The sequence below is a fragment of the Scyliorhinus torazame genome, chromosome 16 (genome assembly GCF_047496885.1).
Source record: "Scyliorhinus torazame isolate Kashiwa2021f chromosome 16, sScyTor2.1, whole genome shotgun sequence".
NCBI classification, from domain to species: Eukaryota; Metazoa; Chordata; class Chondrichthyes; order Carcharhiniformes; family Scyliorhinidae; genus Scyliorhinus; species Scyliorhinus torazame.
The window spans coordinates 87,096,753-87,123,064 of NC_092722.1; the positions used below are offsets into that span (position 1 = coordinate 87,096,753).

General features: G+C 59.4%; 2 protein-coding genes and 1 long non-coding RNA gene across 4 annotated transcripts in view; 2 read left to right on the plus strand and 1 right to left on the minus strand.

Annotated features, from left to right (window-relative positions):
- Positions 1 to 4,525, minus strand: part of LOC140392275 (triosephosphate isomerase-like) — a 12,485-nt gene extending 7,960 nt beyond the window's left edge. The window contains exon 1 of the mRNA XM_072477592.1: positions 4,248 to 4,525. Coding sequence (XP_072333693.1) covers positions 4,248 to 4,385 — 138 coding nt within the window. The 5' untranslated portion in view covers positions 4,386 to 4,525. The remainder of the gene's footprint in view (positions 1 to 4,247) is intronic.
- A 240-nt stretch (positions 4,526 to 4,765) lies between these two features.
- On the plus strand, positions 4,766 to 8,003 carry LOC140392931 (uncharacterized). Of its 2 annotated transcripts, none has more exons than XR_011935453.1 (2): positions 4,766 to 5,313; positions 6,308 to 8,003. It is a non-coding gene; the product is annotated as an uncharacterized lncRNA (long non-coding RNA). The 2 variants fall into 2 exon arrangements; XR_011935454.1 differs by having other exon boundaries at positions 5,189 to 5,553.
- Positions 8,004 to 21,969: 13,966 nt separating this feature from the next.
- The window catches only part of LOC140392276 (solute carrier family 25 member 36-A-like), a 118,033-nt gene continuing 113,690 nt past the window's right edge, over positions 21,970 to 26,312 (plus strand). The window contains exon 1 of the mRNA XM_072477593.1: positions 21,970 to 22,166. Within this exon, the coding sequence (XP_072333694.1) occupies positions 22,090 to 22,166 (77 nt within the window). The 5' untranslated portion in view covers positions 21,970 to 22,089. The remainder of the gene's footprint in view (positions 22,167 to 26,312) is intronic.

The following is a 26,312-nucleotide window of genomic DNA, read 5'->3' on the forward strand; positions in this document are numbered from 1 at the left end:
AAGACGGGGGGGGGGGGGGGGGGGGAGAGAGAAAGACGGGGGGGGGGCGGGGAAGTGAGAAAGACGAGGGGCGAGAGAAAGAGACGGGGGGGGGGGGGAAGAGAGAAAGAGACGGGGGGGGGGGGGGAGAGAGAGAAAGAGACGGGGGGGGGAGAGAGAGAAAGAGACGGGGGGGGAGAGAAAGACAGGGGGGGGGAGAAAGACAGGGGGGGGGAGAAAGACAGGGGGGGGGAGAAAGACAGGGGGGGGGAGAAAGACAGGGGGGGGGAGAAAGACAGGGGGGGGGAGAAAGACAGGGGGGGGGAGAAAGACAGGGGGGGGAGAAAGACAGGGGGGGGGAGAAAGACAGGGGGGGGGAGAAAGACAGGGGGGGGGAGAAAGACAGGGGGGGGGAGAAAGACAGGGGGGGGAGAAAGACAGGGGGGGGGAGAAAGACAGGGGGGGGGGGAGAAAGACAGGGGGGGAGAAAGACAGGGGGGGGGAGAAAGACAGGGGGGGGAGAAAGACAGGGGGGGGAGAAAGACAGGGGGGGGAGAAAGACAGGGGGGGGAGAAAGACAGGGGGGGGAGAAAGACAGGGGGGGGAGAAAGACAGGGGGGGGAGAAAGACAGGGGGGGGAGAAAGACAGGGGGGGGAGAAAGACAGGGGGGGGAGAAAGACAGGGGGGGGAGAAAGACAGGGGGGGGAGAAAGACAGGGGGGGGAGAAAGACAGGGGGGGGAGAAAGACAGGGGGGGGGAGAAAGACAGGGGGGGGAGAAAGACAGGGGGGGGGAGAAAGACAGGGGGGGGGAGAAAGACAGGGGGGGGGAGAAAGACAGGGGGGGGAGAAAGACAGGGGGGGGGAGAAAGACAGGGGGGGGAGAAAGACAGGGGGGGGGAGAAAGACAGGGGGGGGAGAAAGACAGGGGGGGGGAGAAAGACAGGGGGGGGGAGAAAGACAGGGGGGGGAGAAAGACAGGGGGGGGGAGAAAGACAGGGGGGGGGAGAAAGACAGGGGGGGGAGAAAGACAGGGGGGGGGAGAAAGACAGGGGGGGGAGAAAGATAGGGGGGGGGAGAAAGACAGGGGGGGGAGAAAGACAGGGGGGGGAGAAAGACAGGGGGGGGGAGAAAGACAGGGGGGGGAGAAAGACAGGGGGGGGGAGAAAGACAGGGGGGGGAGAAAGACAGGGGGGGGGAGAAAGACAGGGGGGGGAGAAAGACAGGGGGGGGAGAAAGACAGGGGGGGGGAGAAAGACAGGGGGGGGGAGAAAGACAGGGGGGGGAAAGACAGGGGGGGGGAAAGACAGGGGGGGGGGAAAGACAGGGGGGGGGAGAAAGACAGGGGGGGGGAGAAAGACAGGGGGGGGGAGAAAGACAGGGGGGGGGAGAAAGACAGGGGGGGGGAGAAAGACAGGGGGGGGGAGAAAGACAGGGGGGGGGAGAAAGACAGGGGGGGGGAGAAAGACGGGGGGGGAGAAAGACAGGGGGGGGAGAAAGACAGGGGGGGGGAGAAAGACAGGGGGGGGAGAAAGACAGGGGGGGGGAGAAAGACAGGGGGGGGGAGAAAGACAGGGGGGGAGAAAGACAGGGGGGGGGGAGAAAGACAGGGGGGGGGAGAAAGACGGGGGGGGGGAGAAAGACGGGGGGGGGGAGAGAAAGACGGGGGGGGGGAGAGAAAGACGGGGGGGGGGGAGAGAAAGACGGGGGGGGGGAGAGAAAGACGGGGGGGGGGGGAGAGAAAGACGGGGGGGGGGAGAGAAAGACGGGGGGGGGAGAGAAAGACGGGGGGGGGGGAGAGAAAGACGGGGGGGGGGGGAGAGAAAGACGGGGGGGGGGGAGAGAAAGACGGGGGGGGGGGAGAGAAAGACGGGGGGGGGGGAGAGAAAGACGGGGGGGGGGGAGAGAAAGACGGGGGGGGGGGAGAGAAAGACGGGGGGGGGGGGGGAGAGAAAGACGGGGGGGGGGAGAGAAAGACGGGGGGGGGGAGAGAAAGACGGGGGGGGGGAGAGAAAGACGGGGGGGGGGGAGAGAAAGACGGGGGGGGGGAGAGAAAGACGGGGGGGGGGGAGAAAGACGGGGGGGGGGGAGAAAGACGGGGGGGGGGAGAGAAAGACAGGGGGGGGGAGAGAAAGACAGGGGGGGGAGAAAGACGGGGGGGAGGGGAGAGAAAGACGGGGGGGGAGGGGAGAGAAAGACGGGGGGGGAGGGAGGGGAGAGAAAGACGGGGGGGGGCAAGAGAAAGATGGGGGGGCAAGAGAAAGACGGGGGGGGGCAAGAGAAAGACGGGGGGGGGCAAGAGAAAGACGGGGGGGGGGCAAGAGAAAGACGGGGGGGGGCAAGAGAAAGACGGGGGGGGGCAAGAGAAAGACGGGGGGGGCAAGAGAAAGACGGGGGGGGGCAAGAGAAAGACGGGGGGGGGGGAAGAGAAAGACGGGGGGGGGGGAGGAAGAGAAAGATGTGAGGGGGGTAGAAAAAAGGCCGGGGAGAAGGAGGACGAGGGGCAAGAGAGGGAAGGTGCAAAGAGAGAAGTTAGACCATCGGTCCAGATTCAGCCATTTCCCCTCCATCACCACCCCGACCACCAGGGACATGTAACCTGGGAATGTGCTGCATTGTGCCTCCTACAGTCAAACAGCAAGCTGCAATTCTCTTGGCGGGTTTGAGTGGAGAGAAGATGGGAGGTGGTGTGAGGGAAACCCGAGCCTCCCTCCTAAAGACGCTCATAAAGGTTGAGAGAGCTATTCCAGTCGTGGAGAACAAGCCTTCTAAAATGTCAAGACGGTTCCGTCTCTCTATTTTTAAACACAGTCGCGACACTGAAAGGTCAGGCTGCCCCATAGCGGTCTCTCCTTCTGCCTGACTGACATAGGAGATGATAGGATGCCAGGTCAGAACAAGCCTGCCGCTCGAACGACAAAGGCCGAATGGAGCTGGAGGTTGGGGATAGAGCATTGCTGCCACGTTCGGGTTCGCTGGGATTGGGAGAGATACCAAGGGGGAATGGAATAACAACAGCACTGCAGCGTCCACAACACCCAGTGTGAGGGGTAGCAGAGTGGCGCAGTGGTTAGCACTGCTGACTCACAGTGCCAAGGACCCGGGTTCGATCCCAGCCCTGGGTGACTGTGCAAACCATTCTCCCCGTGTCAGCTGGGTCTCACCCCCACAACCCAAAAATGTGCAGGGTAGGTGGATTGGCCACGCTAAATTGCCCCTTAAATGGAAAAAACAAATTGGGTACTCAGAAAACCAAATTAAATAAAAAACACCCCAGTGTGAGGACAGTTCTCGCTACCCACAGTGTCTTCCGATTCCAGTGCCTCCACTGGAATGCTGACTTGTCAATCCTGAAAGGTCACGGAAGCCAAACAGGCTGATGAAATTACCCATCTCGGCATTTCCTTCCCTGTTCCCAGAACAGATCGCTGGGACTCGCACCCTTTCCATCCCTGCACTCCCACTGAGCTGTGTCACACCCTCGCAGCCAGGTGAGATCCTCCTACCCCTACCTCTCATGGGCCCATTAAACCCCCGGAAGGGATCCAAACCACCCAGAATGCCAATGGAACGAACAACCTCCACACATCCCCCACCCTCTGCAAAAGGAGGTCAATCTGGCACCCCTCCCGATGTTTACACGGAGAATTCCCACTCTAAAGCATGACAGGTCCTCCAAAGTTTACAAAAGAAAGTCCCATTGTAAACATGACAGGCCATCAAAGCCCCATGCCCTCAAAAGTTTACATAGGGAATTCTCCTTGTAAACGTGACAGGGTAGCCAGGCACCACCCCAAAGTTTAAATAGGGAAGGCCCATTGTAAATAATAATCTTTATTATTGTCACAAGTAGGATTAACACTGCAATAATGTTACTGTGAGAAGCCTCTCGTCGCCACATTCCGGCGGTTTGGGTTGACGGAGGAGGAAATTCAGAATGTCCAATTCACCCAACAAGCACGTCTTTTGGGACTTGTGGGAGGAAACCCATGCAGACACGGGGAGAACGTGCAAACTCCAGACAGTGAATCGAACCTGGATCCCTGGGGCTGTGAACCACGCCGCCCGACGACAGGTCGTCAAGGCCTGACCCCCCGACAGTTTACATCTGGCGGTCCCATTGTAAATGTGACCGGGCAGCCAGGAAGCGCCGCCCCCCCCCAAAAAGGTTTACATTGAGAATTCCCATTGTAAACGTTGTTCCCACAAGCCCCACCCCCTCCCTGCTGGCCCCGCCCCCAGTTTACATTGGGATTTCTCATTGCAAACGTGACAGGTCTTCCTAGCCCCGCCCTCACCGGTCTGATCGTTTATCTTGGCCTTGTTGATGCTGCAGACCAGCTCGGTCAACGTCTTGCGGTTGCCGTTCATCTTCCAGTTACCCCCAACGAAGAATTTTCGGGTCATGGCTGCGGGAGATTATGTTCAGCTGGCTTTCCTCGGTGAGAAATTGGAATGAGTGAGGTGCCGGGACCCGAGCAGGGTAACCAGATACAGAAACAAGAGAAAGGCAGGCGACTGAGACAGAGCGGTTGCCGCGCGGCTCCTTTTATAACCTGTCCTCCTCACATGTGACCTCGGGGAGGGGCGAAACGGCTCCCCCACAGTGCCGGAGAGAAGCGGCCCGATTGGCCGTGCGCCCCCACGTGGGGCCCTCCTTTTCCTCTCAGCATTGGCTGCGGGAGGATTGACTGCAGGAGGGTGCGGGGAAGGGGCGGGGCTATACTGGTCTCCCCGGCAACTGACAGGAGCTCAGCTCCGTCGCCCTAACATTGGAGAATCGGCTTCTCCCGCCCCGCCCTCTGGGAGGTCTCCTGTTCTTTTGGGGGGGGGGCCCGCCCCGTCTCATCCCCACTGGCCAAAATGTTAAAGCCCCTCCCCCCCCAAAATGGTCCGCCATCTTTGATAATGGCCCAACCGTTTTTTTTTTAAACATTAAAAACCGCCTCGTCTCACTCGCCGCTTAAGCCCCAAGGAGCGGGAAAGAGGTGGAAACAAAATCCCGTCGAAAGAAAAGGAACAAGACGGTTTCCAGAACTCTTAACGGCCTACGGACTGTGCCAGATTGGGCCGGCGCCATCATTAATGCTGGCGTGTGCCAAGGAGAGAGGGAGAGCAGATTTCGTTTAATCTTCTGATCTCACCTTGTGGCTCGGGAAGGGCGGGAGGGAAGATTCCAGAACAACTTTCTAAATGGAAAAAAAGTGCGGGAACTGGAGCAACCTTTACACAGAGAGAAATGAACAAATTATCTATCTATCTATATATATTTGTGGTACAGTGGTTAGCACTGCTGCCTCACAGCGCCAAGGACAGGGTTCGATTCCGCCCTTGGGTAACTGTGTGCAGTTTGCACTTTCTTCCTGTGAATGCGTGGTTTCCTCCTGGTGCTCGGGTTCCCTCCCGCTGCTCCAATTTCCTCCCACAGTCCAAAGATGCAGGTTAGGTCGATTGGACATGATCAATTGCCACTTAATGTCCAAAAAGTGAGGTGGCGTGACCTTTAGGTAGGCTGCTCTTTCAGAGGTTTGGTACAGACTCAATAGGCCTTCTGCATTGTAAGGATATTGCTATGGTATGATGTGTATGTATAAAATTGATTGCATTCTCCTTTCCTATGAGCCAATGTGGTATAGGGTGGGCCAAAAAGACACCCCTTTCCTGCAGCTCTCAGGCAAGGTGCCCTCTGCACTTTGCAGAGGCTCAGCAATGTCCTTGTAAGGATATTGCACAATAGCAGCAGCCAATTCGTCAGCTGTCAACTTCCCAAGCCAGCCTCAGCTCACAGTCAGCTGCATTCTGCACTGCATTAGCACATGTTGCATCCCCCTCTTGCATTCTCCCATCTCGTCTTGCATTCTCCCATCTCCCCTTGCATTTCCCCCTACCCTTGCATCCCCTTTTGCATTCTCCCATCTCCCCTCGCATCTCCTTCTCACATCCCTCTCCCCCTACATTCTCCCCCTCCCCTCTCATTCTCCCATCCCCCCTTTGCATTTTTCCACATTCCTCCTCCTCTCACCTCCCACCTCCTCTCACATTTTCTCCTTCCCCTCATTCGTCCCCGCCCCTCTCATTTCCCCTCACATCATCCCCACTGCAAAGGCTGTTTGAGTTGCACTTGCTACATTGCACAGGTTGCAATTGTCGACTGAGATGCATGCCACTTCCCCTGCCCTGCACTCGCTGCATTGCACCAAGTGCAATTGTGAATTACATCTCTTGCAATTGCTGTTTGAGATGTATCCCCTGCAACTGCTCCAGTTCACCAATTGTAATCAATCTTGGGCTGCATTCTGCAACTAATCGTTATGATGTATTCTCTCCAGAGCACCCACAGCATCTCAGCCGCTTTTGGATGTTGGCACTCCTATCAATGATCCACCTAGACAGAAAAAGACGAGGACCTGCTTTTCTCTCCCTCTCCAGAAAGGCTGTGAGTGCCGTATTTATGACGCTGCAGAGAACCTGAATAAATGAATCTACAGGGAAACTATTAAAGGCTGCAACCAAGGACCAGGACTCTCTCTCAGCCTCTCCCACTCCAGAAAGGCTGTGAGTTCTGTATTTCTGAAACTACAGAGACTTGAATGAATCAACAGTAAATACCTTGAACTGAAATCAAAGTTTAACCAGAGTAAGGTGCTGGAAATATCCATCTGAAACAAAGACTCTTTTTCTCTTTTACTTACCCCTGTCTTCCCCTCTGTATTTGTCTGCCTTGTGTGTATGTGTACATAGAGGATGTTCCCCAAGTTAAAGTGGGGAATTAAGAATTAGATAATAGTTAACCAGTTGCATTTGCTACATATTTCATTATAAGTTACAAACTGTGTGAACTACCTCATGAGAACCTAGGGAATATTTCAACAGCCGCTGATAACAGCGTCCCAGAACAAGAAATGCTATGTGGCCTTGATAAGATCAAGGACCCCAGTTACAGACAGGACATCATTGTTAGTTTTGAATGACTTTTGTATGAAGTTAGGGGCGGGTAAGACAACACCCACTTTAACCATATATGTGATAACTGGGATGCTAGGAAAATTGATTGATTGCATGTAATGAAGTGTGACGCGAATATAGTTGATTGATTGTATGTAAATGAGAATACAACTAATTCCGCCACTTGAATCTGTATATTAACTGTAAATTTAAGAGCGGACTATACAGTCAATGGAAGAGTCCTGGGGAAAATTGATGTACAGAGAGATCTGGGAGTTCAGGTCCATTGTACCCTGAAGGTGGCAACGCAGGTCGATAGTGTGGTCAAGAAGGCATACAGCATGCTTGCCTTCATCGGATGGGGTATTGAGTACAAGAGTCGGCAGGTCATGTTACAGTTGTATAGGACTTTGGTTAGGCCACATTTGGAATACTGCGTGCAGTTCTGGTCGCCACATTACCAGAAGGATGTGGATGCTTTAGAGAGGGTGCAGAGGAGGTTCACCAGGATGTTGGCTGGCATGGAGGGTGCTAGCTAATGAAGAAAGGTTGAGTAGATTAGGATTGTTTTCATTGGAACAACGGAGGTTGAGGGGGGACCTGATTGAGGTCTACAAAATTATGAGATATGGACAGGGTGGATAGCAACAAGCTTTTTCCAAGAGTGGGGGTGTCAATTACAAGGGGTCACGATTTCAAGGTGAGAGGGGGAAAGTTTAAGGGAGATGTGCGTGGAAAGCTTTTTACGCAGAGGGTGGTGGGTGCCTGGAACGCTTTGCTAGCAGAGGTGGTAGAGGCAGGCACGATAGCATCATTTAAGATGCATCTAGATAGATATATGAACGGGTGGGGAACAGAGGGAAGTAGATCCTTGGAAAATAGGCGACAGGTTTAGATAAAGGATCTGGATCGGCGCAGGCTGGGAGGGCCGAAGGGCCTGTTCCTGTGCTGTCATTTTCTTTGTTCTTTCTTTGTTCTAACCCGTGTGAGCCTTAGCTCAAGTGAGATAATGTGCTGTCAAAGGCTGCGGAGTCTCAGACCTTGCCTCCCAGAGTTCTGACATAATAAACTGCTTTTAAACTGCTTTTTACTAAGGCCTTCGTGTGAATATTTTCACCTCTAACAATTCCACAGATTATTGGTGTTTGGACCCCCCAACTTGGGTCTGTGACACACGCTGGGACAAATCAGGCAGACCAATAGTTACAGGCACAGTCCGGGGACATAGTCGATTTCCTTTGGGACACAGGAGGATCCCGCACCACTTTAAACTCCTCCACCATGTTTCAACAGGACAAATGGCCCACCACAGACACCATCACCCTGAGTGAATTCACCGGCCACATACAGCAAGGATATATCACAGCTCCCATACCCATTCAGATAGGGAACATTAGCACCAGACACCCAGTCATTTTAGTTGACTTACCCCAAACAGCAGAGCACATTTTAGGCATTGAGTTTATGAGCTCCCATAACCTTTCGTTTGACCCAGTAAACAAATGTGTAGGGCGAATGGCCAAAACAGCTAGGGCTCCCGCTAGGCTCACAGTCGGGGATTATGAAAACAGGATTTGCTCAGTAGGGGACTATTGGTTTAATCCGCAAACAATTAGTGCAGACCAGATGATTAGAGAGGTCCTTATAAAACACAAAGCTTTGTTCGCACAACACAAACACGATTGTGGGACGATCCCAGGTACAATAAAGATTTCAGGTCCCGATCCAAAGCCGCAAAAGCAATACGGTTTCCCACAGCAAGCCGAGGGTGAGATTTTGAAGGTTACTAACAGTCTGTTAGACCAAGGAGTTATTCGACCCGTAGCATCCACAAATAATGCCCCAATTTGGCCTGTAAAAAAGCCCGATGGTTTATGGCAACTAACGATCAACTACCGAGAACTTAATAAGGTAACCCATTTAGCAGCCCCCACTGTTGCCACGCGTCCCGAGAGCATGCTCAAAATACAGGCAAAATATTTCACAGTGCTGGATATCAGCAATGGCTTTTGGTCCATCCCGTTAGACAAGGCCTGCCAGTATAAGTTTGTGTTTACCTTTCAAGGGCAGCAGTACACGTGGACATGCCTCCCACAAGGATTCCATAACTCCCCCTCCATTTTCCACCAACAATTGGCCAACGAACTTTCTAAATGTTCCTGACCCGAATGCCTAATACAATATGTGGATGATCTGCTCTTGCAAACGGACACAAAAGAGGAACACATAGAGCTCTTATTGGAATTACTAGGCCTACTGCAATCCATCGGATGCAAGGTCAACCCCAAAAGGCCCAGATTGTAAAGGAAAAAGTTCTTTATTTAGGTACCATCATCACCCACGAGAAGAGAGAAATTGAGCAAAAATGGATCGAGTCCATCGTTAAATTGCCCCAGCCCCACAATGTCACTGCACTTTGGTCATTCCTAGGTTTGGTAGGATATTGCAGAAATCATATAGATGGTTTTGCCAATAAAGCAGCCCCACTCTCAGAACTCCTTAAAAAGAACGCCCCATGGGAATGGCTTCCGCAGCACACAGACACCACTGATGATTTAAAACGCACCCTAGGCACAGCCCCTGCTTTAAAAGTTCCAGACTTGACCTATGCCATAGAAGTAGCAACCACCAACCGAACCCTATCAGCAGTACTCCTGCAAGAACGACATGATCACTTAGGACCGTAGCCTATGCCTCAAGAGTATTAGACCCCGTAGAGCAAGGGTTCACAGCCTGCGAATGGCACTTGCTTGCAGTCTTTTGGGCAGTACAGTACTTTGCGTACATCACAGGCCTCAACCCAGTCACGATCTTGACTGAGCACACCCCCACTCAACTATTACTAGACGGTAGATTAAAGGACGGTTCAGTCAGCCAAATCAGAGCAGCTTGCTGGACACTACTGTTACAAGGTAGGGACATTACAGTAAAACGCACCAAGACCCAGCCATTTCTGGCCGATAATCTCCAATATGCAGGGACCCCACATGAGTGCCATATCATAGCAGCCCAACACCACACAGGACCCTTTATCCCAAAGTCACTACACCCACGAGCAGGCAGTAAGACACAGAATTCCCAAACCACAGGGAATACTTAAAAGATTTATGGAGACGGTTCGTCCACAATCGAAAACGGAGTTGGAATTACTGGTTGTGGAATTTACGTAGAAGACGCGCAGGGACGCCCACTAGAAGAGATCTCTTTAAAATGGCCCGGCCACCTAGGTTCACAAGCAGCAGAACTCGCAGCCATAGCCTATGTAATTCAGCACCTCGACTCTTTTCCAACCCCCACAGACATACACTCCGACAGCCTGTATGTGTGCAACAGCTTAACAGAATTCCTGCCCCTTTGGGAATCTCGAGGCTTTGTTTTAGCCGATGGAAAACTCCTATCCTCTGCCCGTTGTTAAAGCACATTCTCAAGACAGCCTCAGATCGCACATACGGTATCTTAAAGTAAGAAGCCATCATCGCTCGTCCCGACCCGGTAATGTAAAGGCAGACCCCTTAGCCAAAGCAGGATCACGCCATGGTCACTTCTGGCAGCCACCCGAAAGTGAACCGATACACTAAGTCCAGGTTTCCCAATAATATTGAGGATCTATCTCAAGCCCAAAAAGCAGACAACACCGTCAAACAGGTTTTAGACGGCAACTTCCCAGTCCCCTGTGATAAATGGAAGGACGCACTGACCGTGCAGGACAGTATAGTTTTAAAAAACGGAATTTATGTGGTCACCACCCAGGACAGAAACCAGCTCATTTACCAATTTCATGACGGACACGGACATCAGGGGATTGACAATACCATTGCCCATTTAAGACCTTTGTGTTGGTGGCCCAATTTAAAAAGCGATGTAACCCATTATGTCGAGAATTGCCTTATCTGTGCTCAGAACAATCCCGAACGTTACTCAAAGAAAGGACAATTACGTCACTCCCAACCTGTTAATGGCCCTTGGACAAATTTGCAACTCGACTACATTGGCCCCCTTCCCTCTTGCAGAAAAGGTTTCAAATATATGCTGGTTGTAATCGACACCTTTACTAAATGGGTAGAAGCATTTCCCTCACGGACAAACACAGCAAAGGCCACCACCAAGTTTTGACCCAATAGATATTCTCACGCTGGGGTCTCCCCTGCAGCATTGAGTCAGACCAAGGTTCCCACTTCACCGGCAGAGTCATGCAAAATGTTTTAACAATTTTTGGGATCAGGCAGAAATTCCATATCGCAAATCACCCTCAATCCAGTAGCATTGTCGAGAGAATGAATCGAACTTTAAAAGCGACCATTAGGAAGATGGTGCAACAGAACAATACCACGTGGGACACGGTCCTCCCATTTGCTCTCATGTTTATTCGGAATACCGTTTCCAGTCCAACAGGTTTCATTTGCAATTTGCATTTCTTGTCTCTCCAAAATGGTATTTTTAAAAAAAATGAGCACAGTACGAAGTCTTACAACACCAGGTTAAAGTCCAACAGGTTTGTTTCGATGTCACTAGCTTTCGGAGCGCTGCTCCTTCCTCAGGTGAATACAGAGGTCTGTTCCAGAAACACATATATAGACAAATTCAAAGATGCCAAACAATGCTAGGAATGCGAGCATTAGCAGGTGATTAAATCTTTACAGATCCAGAGATGGGGTAACCCCAGGTTAAAGAGGTGTGAATTGTACCAAGCCAGGACAGTTGGTAGGATTTCGCAGGCCAGATGGTGGGAGATGAATGTAATGCGACATGAATCCCAGGTCCCGGTTGAGGCCGCACTCATGTGTGCGGAACTTGGCTATAAGTTTCTGCTCGGCGATTCTGCGTTGTCGCGGGTCCTGAAGGCCGCATTGGAGAACGCTTACCCGGAGATCAGAGGCTGAATGCCCTTGACTGCTGAAGTGTTCCCCGACTGGAAGGGAACATTCCTGCCTGGTGATTGTTGCGCGATGTCCGTTCATTCGTTGTCGCAGCGTCTGCATGGTCTCGCCAATGTACCACGCTTCGGGACATCCTTTCCTGCAGCGTATGAGGTAGACAACGTTGGCCGAGTCGCACGAGTATGTACCGCGTACCTGGTGGGTGGTGTTCTCACGTGTAATAGTGGTATCCATGTCGATGATCTGGCACGTTTTGCAGAGATTGCCATGACAGGGTTGTGTGGTGTCGTGGTCACTGTTCTGAAGACTGGGTAGTTTGCTGCAAACAATGGTTCGTTTGAGGTTGCGCGGTTGTTTGAAGGCAAGTAGTGGGGGTGTGGGGATGACCTTGGCAAGATGTTCATCGTCATCAATGACGTGTTGAAGGCTGTGAAGAAGATGACGTAGTTTCTCCGTTCCGGGGAAGTACTGGACGACGAAGGGTATTCTGTCGGTTGTGTCCCATGTTTGTCTTCTGAGGAGGTCGGTCCGGTTTTTCGCTGTGGCGCGTTGGAACTGTCGATCGATGAGTCGAGTGCCATATCCCGTTCGTACGAGGGCATCTTTCAACGTCTGTAGATGGACGTCTGTAGATGGGGGGGGGGGAAGAGGCTCGGGGGGGGGAAGAGGCTCGGGGGGGGGAAGAGGCTCGGGGGGGGGAAGAGGCTCGGGGGGGGGAAGAGGCTCGGGGGGGGAAGAGGCTCGGGGGGGGGGAAGAGGCTCGGGGGGGGGAAGAGGCTCGGGGGGGGGGGAAGAGGCTCGGGGGGGGAAGAGGCTCGGGGGGGGAAGAGGCTCGGGGGGGGAAGAGGCTCGGGGGGGGAAGAGGCTCGGGGGGGGAAGAGGCTCGGGGGGGGAAGAGGCTCGGGGGGGGAAGAGGCTTGGGGGGGGGGGGGAAGAGGCTCGGGGGGGGGGGGGGAAGAGGCTCGGGGGGGGGGAAGATATATGTGTTTCTGGAACAGACCTCTGCATTCACCTGAGGAAGGAGCAGCGCTCCGAAAGCTAGTGACATCAAAACAAACCTGTTGGACTTTAACCTGGTGTTGTAAGACTTCGTACTGTGCTCACCCCAGTCCAACGCCGGCATCTCCACATCAAAAAAAATGAGGGAGTCACACATGGTGACAATCATGACGGGTAATTGGTAAGGAGAGAAAGACTAATAAAACGAGATATTAACCAAAGACAACAGATACTATGCTTGCACCCCCAGGATTACACGGAAAATAGAAAAAACAAGATGAAGGAAGAACTGTTGACATGCGTTGGATCATCGCTGGACTTCTGCAACTGCGCGCGCAGCGGACTCTTGTTACAAACCCCACACCAGCCCCGAACACTACCACACAACAGGCCACGGACACTACACAACACATAAAGACAGACATCGAAACCCCCACTTGGTGCAAAAACATTGCCAAATGGAACCCCCTTTCATACATAGTAGAGGTCCTTCTAGTAATTGCAATAATCTAGTGTCATTCAGACACTTCGACTCCGTAAATGGCGAGCAAAAGCCTCCCGCTCCCCGATATATACAGTCCGAGCCCCCTTTGGAATTCAACAAAATTGAATTCATGTACCCATTGCTGCTAAGAATAAACCATGTACCTCTTTAACTTTATTAGGACCAAGTAGAAATGTGATGCTGCTGTTTCAAATTTTGTACTGTATATAAGTTCTTTGACATTCACCAGCAGCATGAGTGTTGCTTAGATAGTGTTAGCTAGAGATCAACTGTGCGGATAAATTAAATGTTTTATAGTGACCGTTAGAGATGAATTAATTTATGAATGTATTAATGAAATATTAGGTAAATGTCCCAAACCATAAGATAGAGTAGAACCTTGCCTTGACCAAGGGTAACCGGTCCACCAAGCTCCCTCTCTCTCCCCCCCCCCCAGCTCCCTCTCTCTCTCCACCCCCCCCCCCCCCAGCTCCCTCTCTCTCTCCCCCCCCCAGCTCCCTCTCTCCTCGCCCCCCCCAAGCTCCCTCTCTCCCCCAAGCTCTCTCCCCGCCAAGCTCTCTCTCTCCCCCCCACCCCAAGAACCCTCTCCCCCCCACAAGCATTCTCTCTCTCCCCTCAAGCTCTCTCTCCCCCAAGCACTCTCTCTACCCCCCCGAAGCTCTCTACCCCCCCAAGCTCTCTCTACCCCCCCCCCCCCCAAGATCTCTCTCTCCCCCCCCTCCAGGCTCTCTCTCTTCCCCCCCCCCCACAGGGTGAGCGGCCAGTGGGGGGAGGAGGAGAGAGGAGAGGGGGGGGAAGGAGAGAGGTGGGGGGGAAGAGAGGTGGGGGGGAAGAGAGGTGGGGGGGGGAAGAGAGGTGGGGGGGGGGAAGAGAGGTGGGGGGGGGAAGAGAGGTGGGGGGGGGAAAGAGAGGTGGGGGGGAAGAGAGGTGGGGGGGGGGAAGAGAGGTGGGGGGGGGCAGAGAGGTGGGGGGGGGAAGAGAGGTGGGGGGAGGAGGAGAGAGGAGAGGGGGGGGAAGGAGAGAGGTGGGGGGGAAGAGAGGTGGGGGGGAAGAGAGGTGGGGGGGAAGATAGGTGGGGGGGGAAGAGAGGTGGGGGGGAAGAGAGGTGGGGGGGGAAGAGAGGTGGGGGGGAAGAGAGGTGGGGGGGGGAAGAGAGGTGGGGGGGGAAGAGAGGTGGGGGGGGAAGAGAGGTGGGGGGGGAAGAGAGGTGGGGGGGGAAGAGAGGTGGGGGGGGGAAGAGAGGTGGGGGGGGGAAGAGAGGTGGGGGGGGAAGAGAGGTGGCGGGGGGAAGAGAGGTGGCGGGGGGAAGAGAGGTGGCGGGGGGAAGAGAGGTGGGGGGGGAAGAGAGGTGGGGGGGGAAGAGAGGTGGGGGGGGGAAGAGAGGTGGGGGGGGGAAGAGAGGTGGGGGGGGGAAGAGAGGTGGGGGGGGGAAGAGAGGTGGGGGGGGAAGAGAGGTGGGGGGGGGAAGAGAGGTGGGGGGGGAAGAGAGGTGGGGGGGAAGAGAGGTGGGGGGGGAAGAGAGGTGGGGGGGGAAGAGAGGTGGGGGGGGAAGAGAGGTGGGGGGGGAAGAGAGGTGGGGGGGGAAGAGAGGTGGGGGGGAAGAGAGGTGGGGGGGGAAGAGAGGTGGGGGGGGAAGAGAGGTGGGGGAGAAGAGAGGTGGGGAGAAGAGAGGTGGGGAGAAGAGAGGTGGGGGGAAGAGAGGTGGGGGAAGAGAGGTGGGGGGAAGAGAGGTGGGGGGGAAGAGAGGTGGGGGGGAAGAGAGGTGGGGGGGGGAAGAGAGGTGGGGGGGGGAAGAGAGGTGGGGGGGAAGAGAGGTGGGGGGGGGAAGAGAGGTGGGGGGGGGAAGAGAGGTGGGGGGGGGAAGAGAGGTGGGGGGGGAAGAGGCTCGGGGGGGGGAAGAGGCTCGGGGGGGGGAAGAGGCTCGGGGGGGGGAAGAGGCTCGGGGGGGGGAAGAGGCTCGGGGGGGGAAGAGGCTCGGGGGGGGAAGAGGCTCGGGGGGGGAAGAGGCTCGGGGGGGGAAGAGGCTCGGGGGGGGAAGAGGCTCGGGGGGGGAAGAGGCTCGGGGGGGGAAGAGGCTCGGGGGGGGAAGAGGCTCGGGGGGGGAAGAGGCTCGGGGGGGGAAGAGGCTCGGGGGGGGAAGAGGCTCGGGGGGGGAAGAGGCTCGGGGGGGGAAGAGGCTCGGGGGGGGAAGAGGCTCGGGGGGGGAAGAGGCTCGGGGGGGGAAGAGGCTCGGGGGGGGAAGAGGCTCGGGGGGGGGAAGAGGCTCGGGGGGGGGAAGAGGCTCGGGGGGGGGAAGAGGCTCGGGGGGGGGAAGAGGCTCGGGGGGGGGAAGAGGCTCGGGGGGGGGAAGAGGCTCGGGGGGGGGAAGAGGCTCGGGGGGGGGAAGAGGCTCGGGGGGGGAAGAGGCTCGGGGGGGGAAGAGGCTCGGGGGGGGAAGAGGCTCGGGGGGGGAAGAGGCTCGGGGGGGGAAGAGGCTCGGGGGGGGAAGAGGCTCGGGGGGGGAAGAGGCTCGGGGGGGGAAGAGGCTCGGGGGGGGAAGAGGCTCGGGGGGGGAAGAGGCTCGGGGGGGGAAGAGGCTCGGGGGGGGAAGAGGCTCGGGGGGGGGAAGAGGCTCGGGGGGGGAAGAGGCTCGGGGGGGGGGGGGAAGAGGCTCGGGGGGGGGGGGGAAGAGGCTCGGGGGGGGGGGGAAGAGGCTCGGGGGGGGGGGGAAGAGGCTCGGGGGGGGGGGGAGAAGAGGCTCGGGGGGGGGGGAGAAGAGGCTCGGGGGGGGGAGAAGAGGCTCGGGGGAGGGGAAGGGGCTCGGGGGAGGGGAAGAGAGGTGGGGGGGGAAGAGAGGTGGGGGGGAAGAGAGGTGGGGGGGAAGAGAGGTGGGGGGGGAAGAGAGGTGGCGGGGGGAAGAGAGGTGGCGGGGGGAAGAGAGGTGGCGGGGGGAAGAGAGGTGGCGGGGGGAAGAGAGGTGGCGGGGGGAAGAGAGGTGGGGGGGGAAGAGAGGTGGGGGGGGAAGAGAGGTGGGGGGGGAAGAGAGGTGGGGGGGGAAGAGAGGTGGGGGGGGAAGAGAGGTGGGGGGGGAAGAGAGGTGGGGGAGAAGAGAGGTGGGGAGAAGAGAGGTGGGGGGAAGAGAGGTGGGGGGAAGAGAGGTGGGGGGAAGAGAGGTGGGGGGAAGAGAGGTGGGGGGAAGAGAGGTGGGGGGAAGAGAGGTGGGGGGAAGAGAGGTGGGGGGAGGAAGAGAGGTGGGGGGGAAGAGAGGTGGGGGGGGAAGAGGCTCGGGGGGGGGGAGAGGCTCGGGGGGGGGGGGAGAGGCTCGGGGGGGGGGGAGAGGCTCGGGGGGGGGGGGGGGAGAGGCTCGGGGGGGGGGGGGAAGAGGCTCGGGGGAGGGGAAGGGGCTCGGGGGAGGGGAAGAGAGGTGGGGGGGGAAGAGAGGTGGGGGGGAAGAGAGGTGGGGGGGAAGAGAGGTGGGGGGGGAAGAGAGGTGGCGGGGGGAAGAGAGGTGGCGGGGGGAAGAGAGGTGGCGGGGGGAAGAGAGGTGGCGGGGGGAAGAGAGGTGGCGGGGGGAAGAGAGGTGGGGGGGGAAGAGAGGTGGGGGGGGAAGAGAGGTGGGGGGGGAAGAGAGGTGGGGGGGGAAGAGAGGTGGGGGGGGAAGAGAGGTGGGGGGGGAAGAGAGGTGGGGGGGGAAGAGAGGTGGGGGGGGAAGAGAGGTGGGGGGGGAAGAGAGGTGGGGGGGGAAGAGAGGTGGGGAAGAGAGGTGGGGAGAAGAGAGGTGGGGGGAAGAGAGGTGGGGGGAAGAGAGGTGGGGGGAAGAGAGGTGGGGGGAAGAGAGGTGGGGGGAAGAGAGGTGGGGGGAAGAGAGGTGGGGGGGAAGAGAGGTGGGGGGAGGAAGAGAGGTGGGGGGGAAGAGAGGTGGGGGGGGAAGAGGCTCGGGGGGGGGGGAGAGGCTCGGGGGGGGGGGGAGAGGCTCGGGGGGGGGGGGAGAGGCTCGGGGGGGGGGGGAGAGGCTCGGGGGGGGGGGGGGAGAGGCTCGGGGGGGGGGGAGAGGCTCGGGGGGGGGGGAGAGGCTCGGGGGGGGGGGGGGAGAGGCTCGGGGGGGGGGGAAGAGGCTCGGGGGGGGGGGAGAGGCTCGGGGGGGGGGGAGAGGCTCGGGGGGGGGGGGAGAGGCTCGGGGGGGGGGGGGGGGGAGAGGCTCGGGGGGGGGAAAGAGGCTCGGGGAGGGGGGGGAAGAGGCTCGGGGGGTGGGAAGAGGCTCGGGGGGGGGGGGAAAGAGGCTCGGGGGGGGAAAGAGGCTCGGGGGGGGAAGAGGCTCGGGGGGGGGGAAGAGGCTCGGGGGGGGGGAAGAGGCTCGGGGGGGGGGAAGAGGCTCGGGGGGGGGGAAGAGGCTCGGGGGGGGGAAGAGGCTCGGGGGTGGGAAGAGGCTCGGGGGTGGGAAGAGGCTCGGGGGGGGGGGGAGAGGCTCGGGGGGGAGAGGCTCGGGGGGGGGGAGAGGCTCGGGGGGGGGAGAGGCTCGGGGTGGGGAAGAGGCTCGGGGGGGGGGAGAGGCTCGGGGGGGGGAGAGGCTCGGGGGGGGGGGAGAGGCTCGGGGGGGGGGAGAGGCTCGGGGGGGGGAGAGGCTCGGGGGGGGGGGAGAGGCTCGGGGGGGGGGAAGAGGCTCGGGGGGGGGAAGAGGCTCGGGGGGGGGGGGAGAGGCTCGGGGGGGGGAAGAGGCTCGGGGGGGGGAAGAGGCTCGGGGGGGGGGAAGAGGCTCGGGGGGGGAAGAGGCTCGGGGGGAGGAGTGTTGACGAGGGGGGGGTTGACGAGGGGGGGGGGGTTGACGGGGGGGTTGACGAGGGGGGATTGACGAGGGGGGGTTGACGAGGGGGGGGTTGACGAGGGGGGGGTTGACGAGGGGGGGTTGACGAGGGGGGGTTGACGAGGGGGGGTTGACGAGGGGGGGTTGACGAGGGGGGAGTTGAAGAGGGGGGGTTGACGACGACGGGGGTTGACGACGACGGGGGGGTTGACGACGACGGGGGGGGTTTGACGACGACGGGGGGGTTGACGACGGGGGGGGGTTGACGACGGGGGGGGTTGACGACGGGGGGGGTTGACGACGGGGGGGGTTGACGACGGGGGGGGTTGACGACGGGGGGGGTTGACGACGGGTGGGGGTTTGACGACGGGTGGGGGGTTGACGACGGGGGGGGGGTTGACGACGGGGGGGCTTGACGACGGGGGGGGTTGACGACGGGGGGGGGGTTGACGACGGGGGGGGGGGGTTGACGACGGGGGGGGTTGACGACGGGGGGGGTTGACGACGGGGGGGTTGACGACGGGGGGGGTTGACGACGGGGGGGGGTTGACGACGGGGGGGGGTTGACGACGGGGGGGGTTGACGACGGGGGGGGGTTGACGACGGGGGGGGTTGACGACGGGGGGGGTTGACGACGGGGGGGGTTGACGACGGGGGGGGGTTGACGACGGGGGGGGGGTTGACGACGGGGGGTGGTTGACGACGGGGGGGGTTGACTGGGGGGGTGTTGACGAGGAGGGGTGACGAGGGGGGGTTGACGAGGGGGGGGTTGACGAGGGGGGGGTTGACGAGGGGGGGGGTTGACGAGGGGGGGGGTTGACGAGGGGGGGTTGACGAGGGGGGGTTGACGAGGGGGGGGTTGACGAGGGGGGGGTTGACGAGGGGGGGGGTTGACAAGGGGGGGGGTTGACAAGGGGGGGGGTTGACAAGGGGGGGGGTTGACGAGGGGGGGGGGTTGACGAGGGGGGGGGTGACCGAGGGGGGGGGGGTGGCCGAGGGGGGGGGGTGACCGAGGGGGGGGGGGTGACCGAGGGGGGGGGGTGACCGAGGGGGGGGGGTGACCGAGGGGGGGGGGTGACCGAGGGGGGGGGGGTGACCGAGGGGGGGGGGGGTGACCGAGGGGGGGGGGTGACCGAGGGGGGGGGGTGACCGAGGGGGGGGGGGGGGGTGACCGAGGGGGGGGGGGGTGACCGAGGGGGGGGGGGGGTGACCGAGGGGGGGTGACGGTGACCGAGGGGGGGGGGGTGACCGAGGGGGGGGGGGGGTGACCGAGGGGGGGGGGGGGTGACCGAGGGGGGGGGTGACCGAGGGGGGGGGGTGACCGAGGGGAGGGTGTGACCGAGCGGGGGGGTGACCGAGCGGGGGGGTGACCGAGCGGTGGGGTGACCGAGCGGAGGGGGTGACCGAGCGGGGGGGGGTGACCGAGGGGGGTGGGGTGACCGAGGGGTGGGGTGACCGAGGGGTGGGGTGACCGAGGGGGGGGGTGACCGAGGGGGGGGGGGGTTAACCGAGGGGGGGGGGGTTAACCGAGGGGGGGGGTTAACCGAGGGGGGGGGGTTAACCGAGGGGGGGGGGGGGTTAACCGAGGGGGGGGGTTAACCGAGGAGGGGGGGAGAGAAGAGGCTCGGGGGGGGGGGGGAAAGAGGCTCGGGGGGGGGGGGGGAAAGAGGCTCGGGGGGGGGAAAGAGGCTCGGGGGGGGGAAAGAGGCTCGGGGGGGGGAAAGAGGCTCGGGGGGGGGAAAGAGGCTCGGGGGGGGAAAGAGGCTCGGGGGGCGGAAAGAGGCTCGGGGGGGGGGAAAGAGGCTCGGGGGGGGGGAAAAAGGCTCGGGGGGGGGAAAAAGGCTCGGGGGGGGGAAAAAGGCTCGGGGGGGGGAAAAAGGCTCGGGGGGGGGAAAAAGGCTCGGGGGGGGAAGAGGCTCGGGGGGGGGGGAAGAGGCTCGGGGGGGGGGAAGAGGCTCGGGGGGGGGGAAAGAGGCTCGCGGGGGGGGGGGGGAGAAGAGGCTCGGGGGGGGGGAGAGAAGAGGCTCGGGGGGGGGGGGGGGAGAGGCTCGGGGGGGGGGGGGGAGAGGCTCGGGGGGGGGGGGGAGAGGCTCGGGGGGGGGGGGAGAGCCTCGGGGGGGGGGGAGAGCCTCGGGGGGGGAGAGGCTCGGGTGGGGGGGGGGAGAGGCTCGGGTGGGGGGGGGGGAAGAGGCTCGGGTGGGGGGGGGGGGAAGAGGCTCGGGTGGGGGGGGGGAAGAGGCTCGGGTGGGGGGGGGAAGAGGCTCGGGTGGGGGGGGGAAGAGGCTCGGGTGGGGGGGGGAAAGAGGCTCGGGTGGGGGGGGGGAAGAGGCTCGGGTGGGGGGGGGGGAAGAGGCTCGGGTGGGGGGGGGGGAAGAGGCTCGGGTGGGGGGGGGAAGAGGCTCGGGTGGGGGGGGGAAGAGGCTCGGGTGGGGGGGGAAGAGGCTCGGGTGGGGGGGGGGAAGAGGCTCGGGTGGGGGGGGGGAAGAGGCTCGGGTGGGGGGGGAAGAGGCTCGGGTGGGGGGGAAAGAGGCTCGGTGGGGGGGGGGAAAGAGGCTTGGGTGGGGGGGGAAAGAGGCTCGGGTGGGGGGGGGAAAGAGGCTCGGGTGGGGGGGGCAAAGAGGCTCGGGTGGGGGGGGGGAAAGAGGCTCGGGTGGGAGGGGGAAAGAGGCTCGGGGGGGGATAAGAGGGTCGGGGGGGGGAGGAGACTCGAGGGGGGAGATAGATGCTCGGGAGGGGGGGTTGACGAGGGGGGGGTTGACGAGGGGGGGGTTGACGAGGGGGGGGGTTGACGAGGGGGGGGGTTGACGAGGGGGGGGGTTGACGAGGGGGGGGGTTGACGAGGGGGGGGGTTGACCATGGGGGGGGTTGACCATGGGGGGGGTTGACCATGGGGGGGTGGGGTTGACCGAGGGGGGGGGTTGACCATGGGGGGGTGGGGTTGACCGAGGGGGGGGGGGGTTGACCGAGGGGGGGGGGGGGTTGACCGAGGGGGGGGGGGGTTGACCGAGGGGGGGGGGGGTTGACCGAGGGGGGGGGGGGGTTGACCGAGGGGGGGGGGGGGTTGACCGAGGGGGGGGGGGGGTTGACCGAGGGGGGGGGGGGGTTGACCGAGGGGGGGGGGGGGGTTGACCGAGGGGGGGGGGGGGTTGACCGAGGGGGGGGGGGGGTTGACCGAGGGGGGGGGGGGGGTTGACCGAGGGGGGGGGGGGGGTTGACCGAGGGGGGGGGGGGGGGTTGACCGAGGGGGGGGGGGTTGACCGAGGCGGGGGGGGGGGGGGGGGGGGGGTTGACCGAGGCGGGGGGGGGGGGGGGGGGGTTGACCGAGGCGGGGGGGGGGGGGGGTTGACCGAGGCGGGGGGGGGGGGGGTTGACCGAGGCGGGGGGGGGGGGGGTTGACCGAGGCGGGGGGGGGGGGGGTTGACCGAGGCGGGGGGGGGGGGGTTGACCGAGGCGGGGGGGGGGGGGTTGACCGAGGCGGGGGGGGGGGTTGACCGAGGCGGGGGGTTGCCCGGGGGGGGGGGGAGGGGGGGGTTGCCCGGGGGGGGGGGGAGGGGGGGGTTGCCCGGGGGGGGGGGGGGGGGGGAGGGGGGGGTTGCCCGGGGGGGGGGGGGGGGAGGGGGGGGTTGCCCGGGGGGGGGGGGGGGAGGGGGGGGTTGCCCGGGGGGGGGGGGGGGAGGGGGGGGTTGCCCGGGGGGGGAGGGGGGGGTTGCCCGGGGGGGGAGGGGGGGGTTGCCCGGGGGGGGAGGGGGGGGTTGCCCGGGGGGGGGGGGGGGGGTTGACCGGGGGGGGGGGGGGGGTTGACCGGGGGGGGGGGGTTGACGCGGCCGAGAGCGGGGAGCGGGGGACGGGGAGGAGAGGTACTGTGGGCTGCAATTGGATCCTGCAGCAGGGAGGAGACGCCTCCCTCCCCGCCAGCCTGGAAGTGCGCCACAGGAGGAAGTGCGCCAGTGACCCGGGCAGAGGCCTCCGCGAGCTGCGTCCCAACCGCCACTCGGGCAGCGGTCCATGGCGACAAGTGGGGGGCGGGAAGGGCAGTGCAGTATGAACCAAGGGGATACAATCTTGCATCTGGTCGCAGGAGGGTAGGTCTTTTCAAATTATATTTCACGGGTGTGTACATCTGTGGATATGTTATATATATATACATAGAGAAAGAGCGAGACAGTGTGTGTGTGAGAGAGACAGAGACTGTGTGAGAGAGACTGTGTGAGAGAGACAGTGTGTGAGATAGTGAGTGAGAGACTGTGTGTGAGAGAGAGAGAGAGAGACTGTGTGTGAGAGACAGAGAGAGAGAGACTGTGTGAGAGAGAGAGAGACTGTGTGTGAGAGACAGAGAGAGAGAGACTGTGTGAGAGAGAGAGAGACTGTGTGTGAGAGAGACAGAGAGAGAGAGACAGAGAGAGAGACAGTGTGAGAGAGACTGTGTGTGAGAGAGAGAGAGACTGTGTGTGAGAGAGAGAGAGAGAGACTGTGAGAGAGAGAGACTGTGTGTGAGAGAGAGAGAGAGACACTGTGAGAGAGAGAGAGACTGTGTGTGAGAGACAGAGAGAGAGAGACTGTGTGAGAGAGAGAGAGAGAGAGACTGTGTGTGAGAGACAGAGAGAGAGACTGTGTGAGAGAGAGAGAGACTGTGTGTGAGAGACAGAGAGAGAGAGACTGTGTGAGAGAGAGAGAGACTGTGTGTGAGAGACAGAGAGAGAGAGACTGTGTGAGAGAGAGAGAGACTGTGTGTGAGAGAGACAGAGAGAGAGAGACAGAGAGAGAGAGACAGAGAGAGAGACAGTGTGAGAGAGACTGTGTGTGAGAGAGAGAGAGACTGTGTGTGAGAGACAGAGAGAGAGAGACTGTGTGAGAGAGAGAGAGACTGTGTGTGAGAGAGACAGAGAGAGAGAGACAGAGAGAGAGACAGTGTGAGAGAGACTGTGTGAGAGACAGAGAGAGAGACTGTGTGTGTGAGAGAGAGACGGTGTGAGAGACAGAGAGAGAGAGAGAGACTGTGTGTGAGAGAGACAGTGTGTGTGAGAGACAGAGAGACTGTGTGTGAGAGAGACTGTGTGTGAGAGACAGAGAGAGACTGTGTGTGTGAGAGACAGTGTGTGTGAGAGACTGTGTGAGAGACAGTGAGAGAGAGACAGTGTGTGTGAGAGAGACAGAGAGAGAGAGAGAGACTGTGTGTGAGAGACAGAGAGAGAGAGACTGTGTGTGAGAGACAGAGAGAGAGACAGAGAGAGAGACAGTGTGAGAGAGACTGTGTGAGAGACAGAGAGAGAGAGAGAGACTGTGTGTGAGAGAGACAGTGTGAGAGACAGAGAGAGAGACTGTGTGTGTGAGAGAGAGACGGTGTGAGAGACAGAGAGAGAGAGAGACTGTGTGTGAGAGAGACAGTGTGTGTGAGAGACAGAGAGACTGTGTGTGAGAGAGACTGTGTGTGAGAGACAGAGAGAGACTGTGTGTGTGAGAGACTGTGTGAGAGACAGTGTGAGAGAGACAGAGAGAGAGAGAGAGACTGTGTGTGAGAGAGACAGAGAGAGACTGTGTGTGAGAGAGACAGAGAGAGAGAGACTGTGTGTGAGAGAGAGACGGTGTGAGAGAGACTGTGAGAGAGACTGTGAGAGAGACTGTGTGAGAGACAGTGAGAGAGAGACAGTGAGAGAGAGACAGTGTGTGAGAGAGAGACAGTGTGTGTGAGAGAGACAGAGAGAGAGAGAGAGACTGTGTGTGAGAGAGAGAGTGTGTGTGAGAGACAGAGACTGTGTGTGAGAGAGAGACTGTGTGTGTGAGAGACACTGTGTGTGTGAGAGACAGAGAGAGAGACTGTGTGTGAGTGAGAGACAGAGAGAGAGACTGTGTGAGAGACAGTGAGAGAGAGACTGTGTGAGAGACAGAGAGAGAGAGACTGTGTGAGAGAGAGACAGTGTGTGTGTGAGAGAGAGACAGTGTGTGAGAGAGACAGAGAGAGAGACTGTGTGTGAGAGAGAGACAGTGTGTGTGAGAGACAGAGAGACTGTGTGTGAGAGAGAGACAGTGTGTGTGAGAGACAGAGAGAGACTGTGTGTGAGAGACTGTGAGAGAGAGACAGTGTGTGAGAGAGATACTGTGTGTGTGAGAGACAGAGAGACTGTGTGTGAGAGACAGAGAGACTGTGTGTGAGAGAGACTGTGTGTGTGAGACTGTGTGTGTGTGAGACTGTGAGAGAGAGACTGTGTGAGAGACAGTGAGAGAGACTGTGTGAGAGAGACTGTGTGTGAGAGAGACGGTGTGTGTGAGAGAGACATGAAGAGAGAGAGAGACTGTGTGAGAGACTGTGTGAGAGAGAGACAGTGTGTGTGAGAGACAGAGAGAGAGACTGTGTGTGAGAGACAGTGAGAGACAGTGTGTGTGAGAGACAGTGTGTGTGTGTGAGAGAGAGAGAGCGACTGTGTAAGAGACAGTGAGAGAGAGACTGTGTGAGAGACAGAGAGAGAGAGACTGTGTGAGAGAGAGACTGTGTGAGAGAGAGACAGTGTGTGTGTGAGACAGAGAGAGAGAGAGACTGTGTGTGAGAGACAGAGAGAGAGAGACTGTGTGTGAGAGACAGTGAGAGAGAGACAGAGAGAGAGACAGTGTGTGTGAGAGACAGAGAGAGAGACTGTGTGTGAGAGACAGAGAGAGACTGTGAGAGAGAGACAGTGTTTGAGAGAGAGACTGTGTGTGAGAGACAGAGAGAGAGAGACTGTGTGTGAGAGACAGTGTGTGTGAGAGACAGAGAGAGACTGTGAGAGAGAGACAGTGTTTGAGAGAGAGACTGTGTGAGAGACAGAGAGAGAGAGACAGTGTGTGTGAGAGACAGTGTGTGTGAGAGACAGAGAGAGACTGTGTGTGAGAGACAGTGAGAGAGAGACTGTGTGTGAGAGACAGAGAGAGAGAGACTGTGAGAGAGAGACAGTGTTTGAGAGAGAGACAGTGTGTGTGAGAGACAGAGAGAGAGAGAGACTGTGTGTGTGAGAGACAGAGAGACTGTGTGTGAGAGACAGTGAGAGAGAGACTGTGTGTGAGAGAGAGACGGTGTGAGAGAGACTGTGAGAGAGACTGTGTGAGAGACAGTGAGAGAGAGACAGTGAGAGAGAGACAGTGTGTGAGAGAGAGACAGTGTGTGTGAGAGAGACAGAGAGAGAGAGAGAGACTGTGTGTGAGAGAGAGAGTGTGTGTGAGAGACAGAGACTGTGTGTGAGAGAGAGACTGTGTGTGTGAGAGACACTGTGTGTGTGAGAGACAGAGAGAGAGACTGTGTGTGAGTGAGAGACAGAGAGAGAGACTGTGTGAGAGACAGTGAGAGAGAGACTGTGTGAGAGACAGAGAGAGAGAGACTGTGTGAGAGAGAGACAGTGTGTGTGTGAGAGAGAGACAGTGTGTGAGAGAGACAGAGAGAGAGACTGTGTGTGAGAGAGAGACAGTGTGTGTGAGAGACAGAGAGACTGTGTGTGAGAGAGAGACAGTGTGTGTGAGAGACAGAGAGAGACTGTGTGTGAGAGACTGTGAGAGAGAGACAGTGTGTGAGAGAGATACTGTGTGTGTGAGAGACAGAGAGACTGTGTGTGAGAGACAGAGAGACTGTGTGTGAGAGAGACTGTGTGTGTGAGACTGTGTGTGTGTGAGACTGTGAGAGAGAGACTGTGTGAGAGACAGTGAGAGAGACTGTGTGAGAGAGACTGTGTGTGAGAGAGACGGTGTGTGTGAGAGAGACATGAAGAGAGAGAGAGACTGTGTGAGAGACTGTGTGAGAGAGAGACAGTGTGTGTGAGAGACAGAGAGAGAGACTGTGTGTGAGAGACAGTGAGAGACAGTGTGTGTGAGAGACAGTGTGTGTGTGTGAGAGAGAGAGAGCGACTGTGTAAGAGACAGTGAGAGAGAGACTGTGTGAGAGACAGAGAGAGAGAGACTGTGTGAGAGAGAGACTGTGTGAGAGAGAGACAGTGTGTGTGTGAGACAGAGAGAGAGAGAGACTGTGTGTGAGAGACAGAGAGAGAGAGACTGTGTGTGAGAGACAGTGAGAGAGAGACAGAGAGAGAGACAGTGTGTGTGAGAGACAGAGAGAGAGACTGTGTGTGAGAGACAGAGAGAGACTGTGAGAGAGAGACAGTGTTTGAGAGAGAGACTGTGTGTGAGAGACAGAGAGAGAGAGACTGTGTGTGAGAGACAGTGTGTGTGAGAGACAGAGAGAGACTGTGAGAGAGAGACAGTGTTTGAGA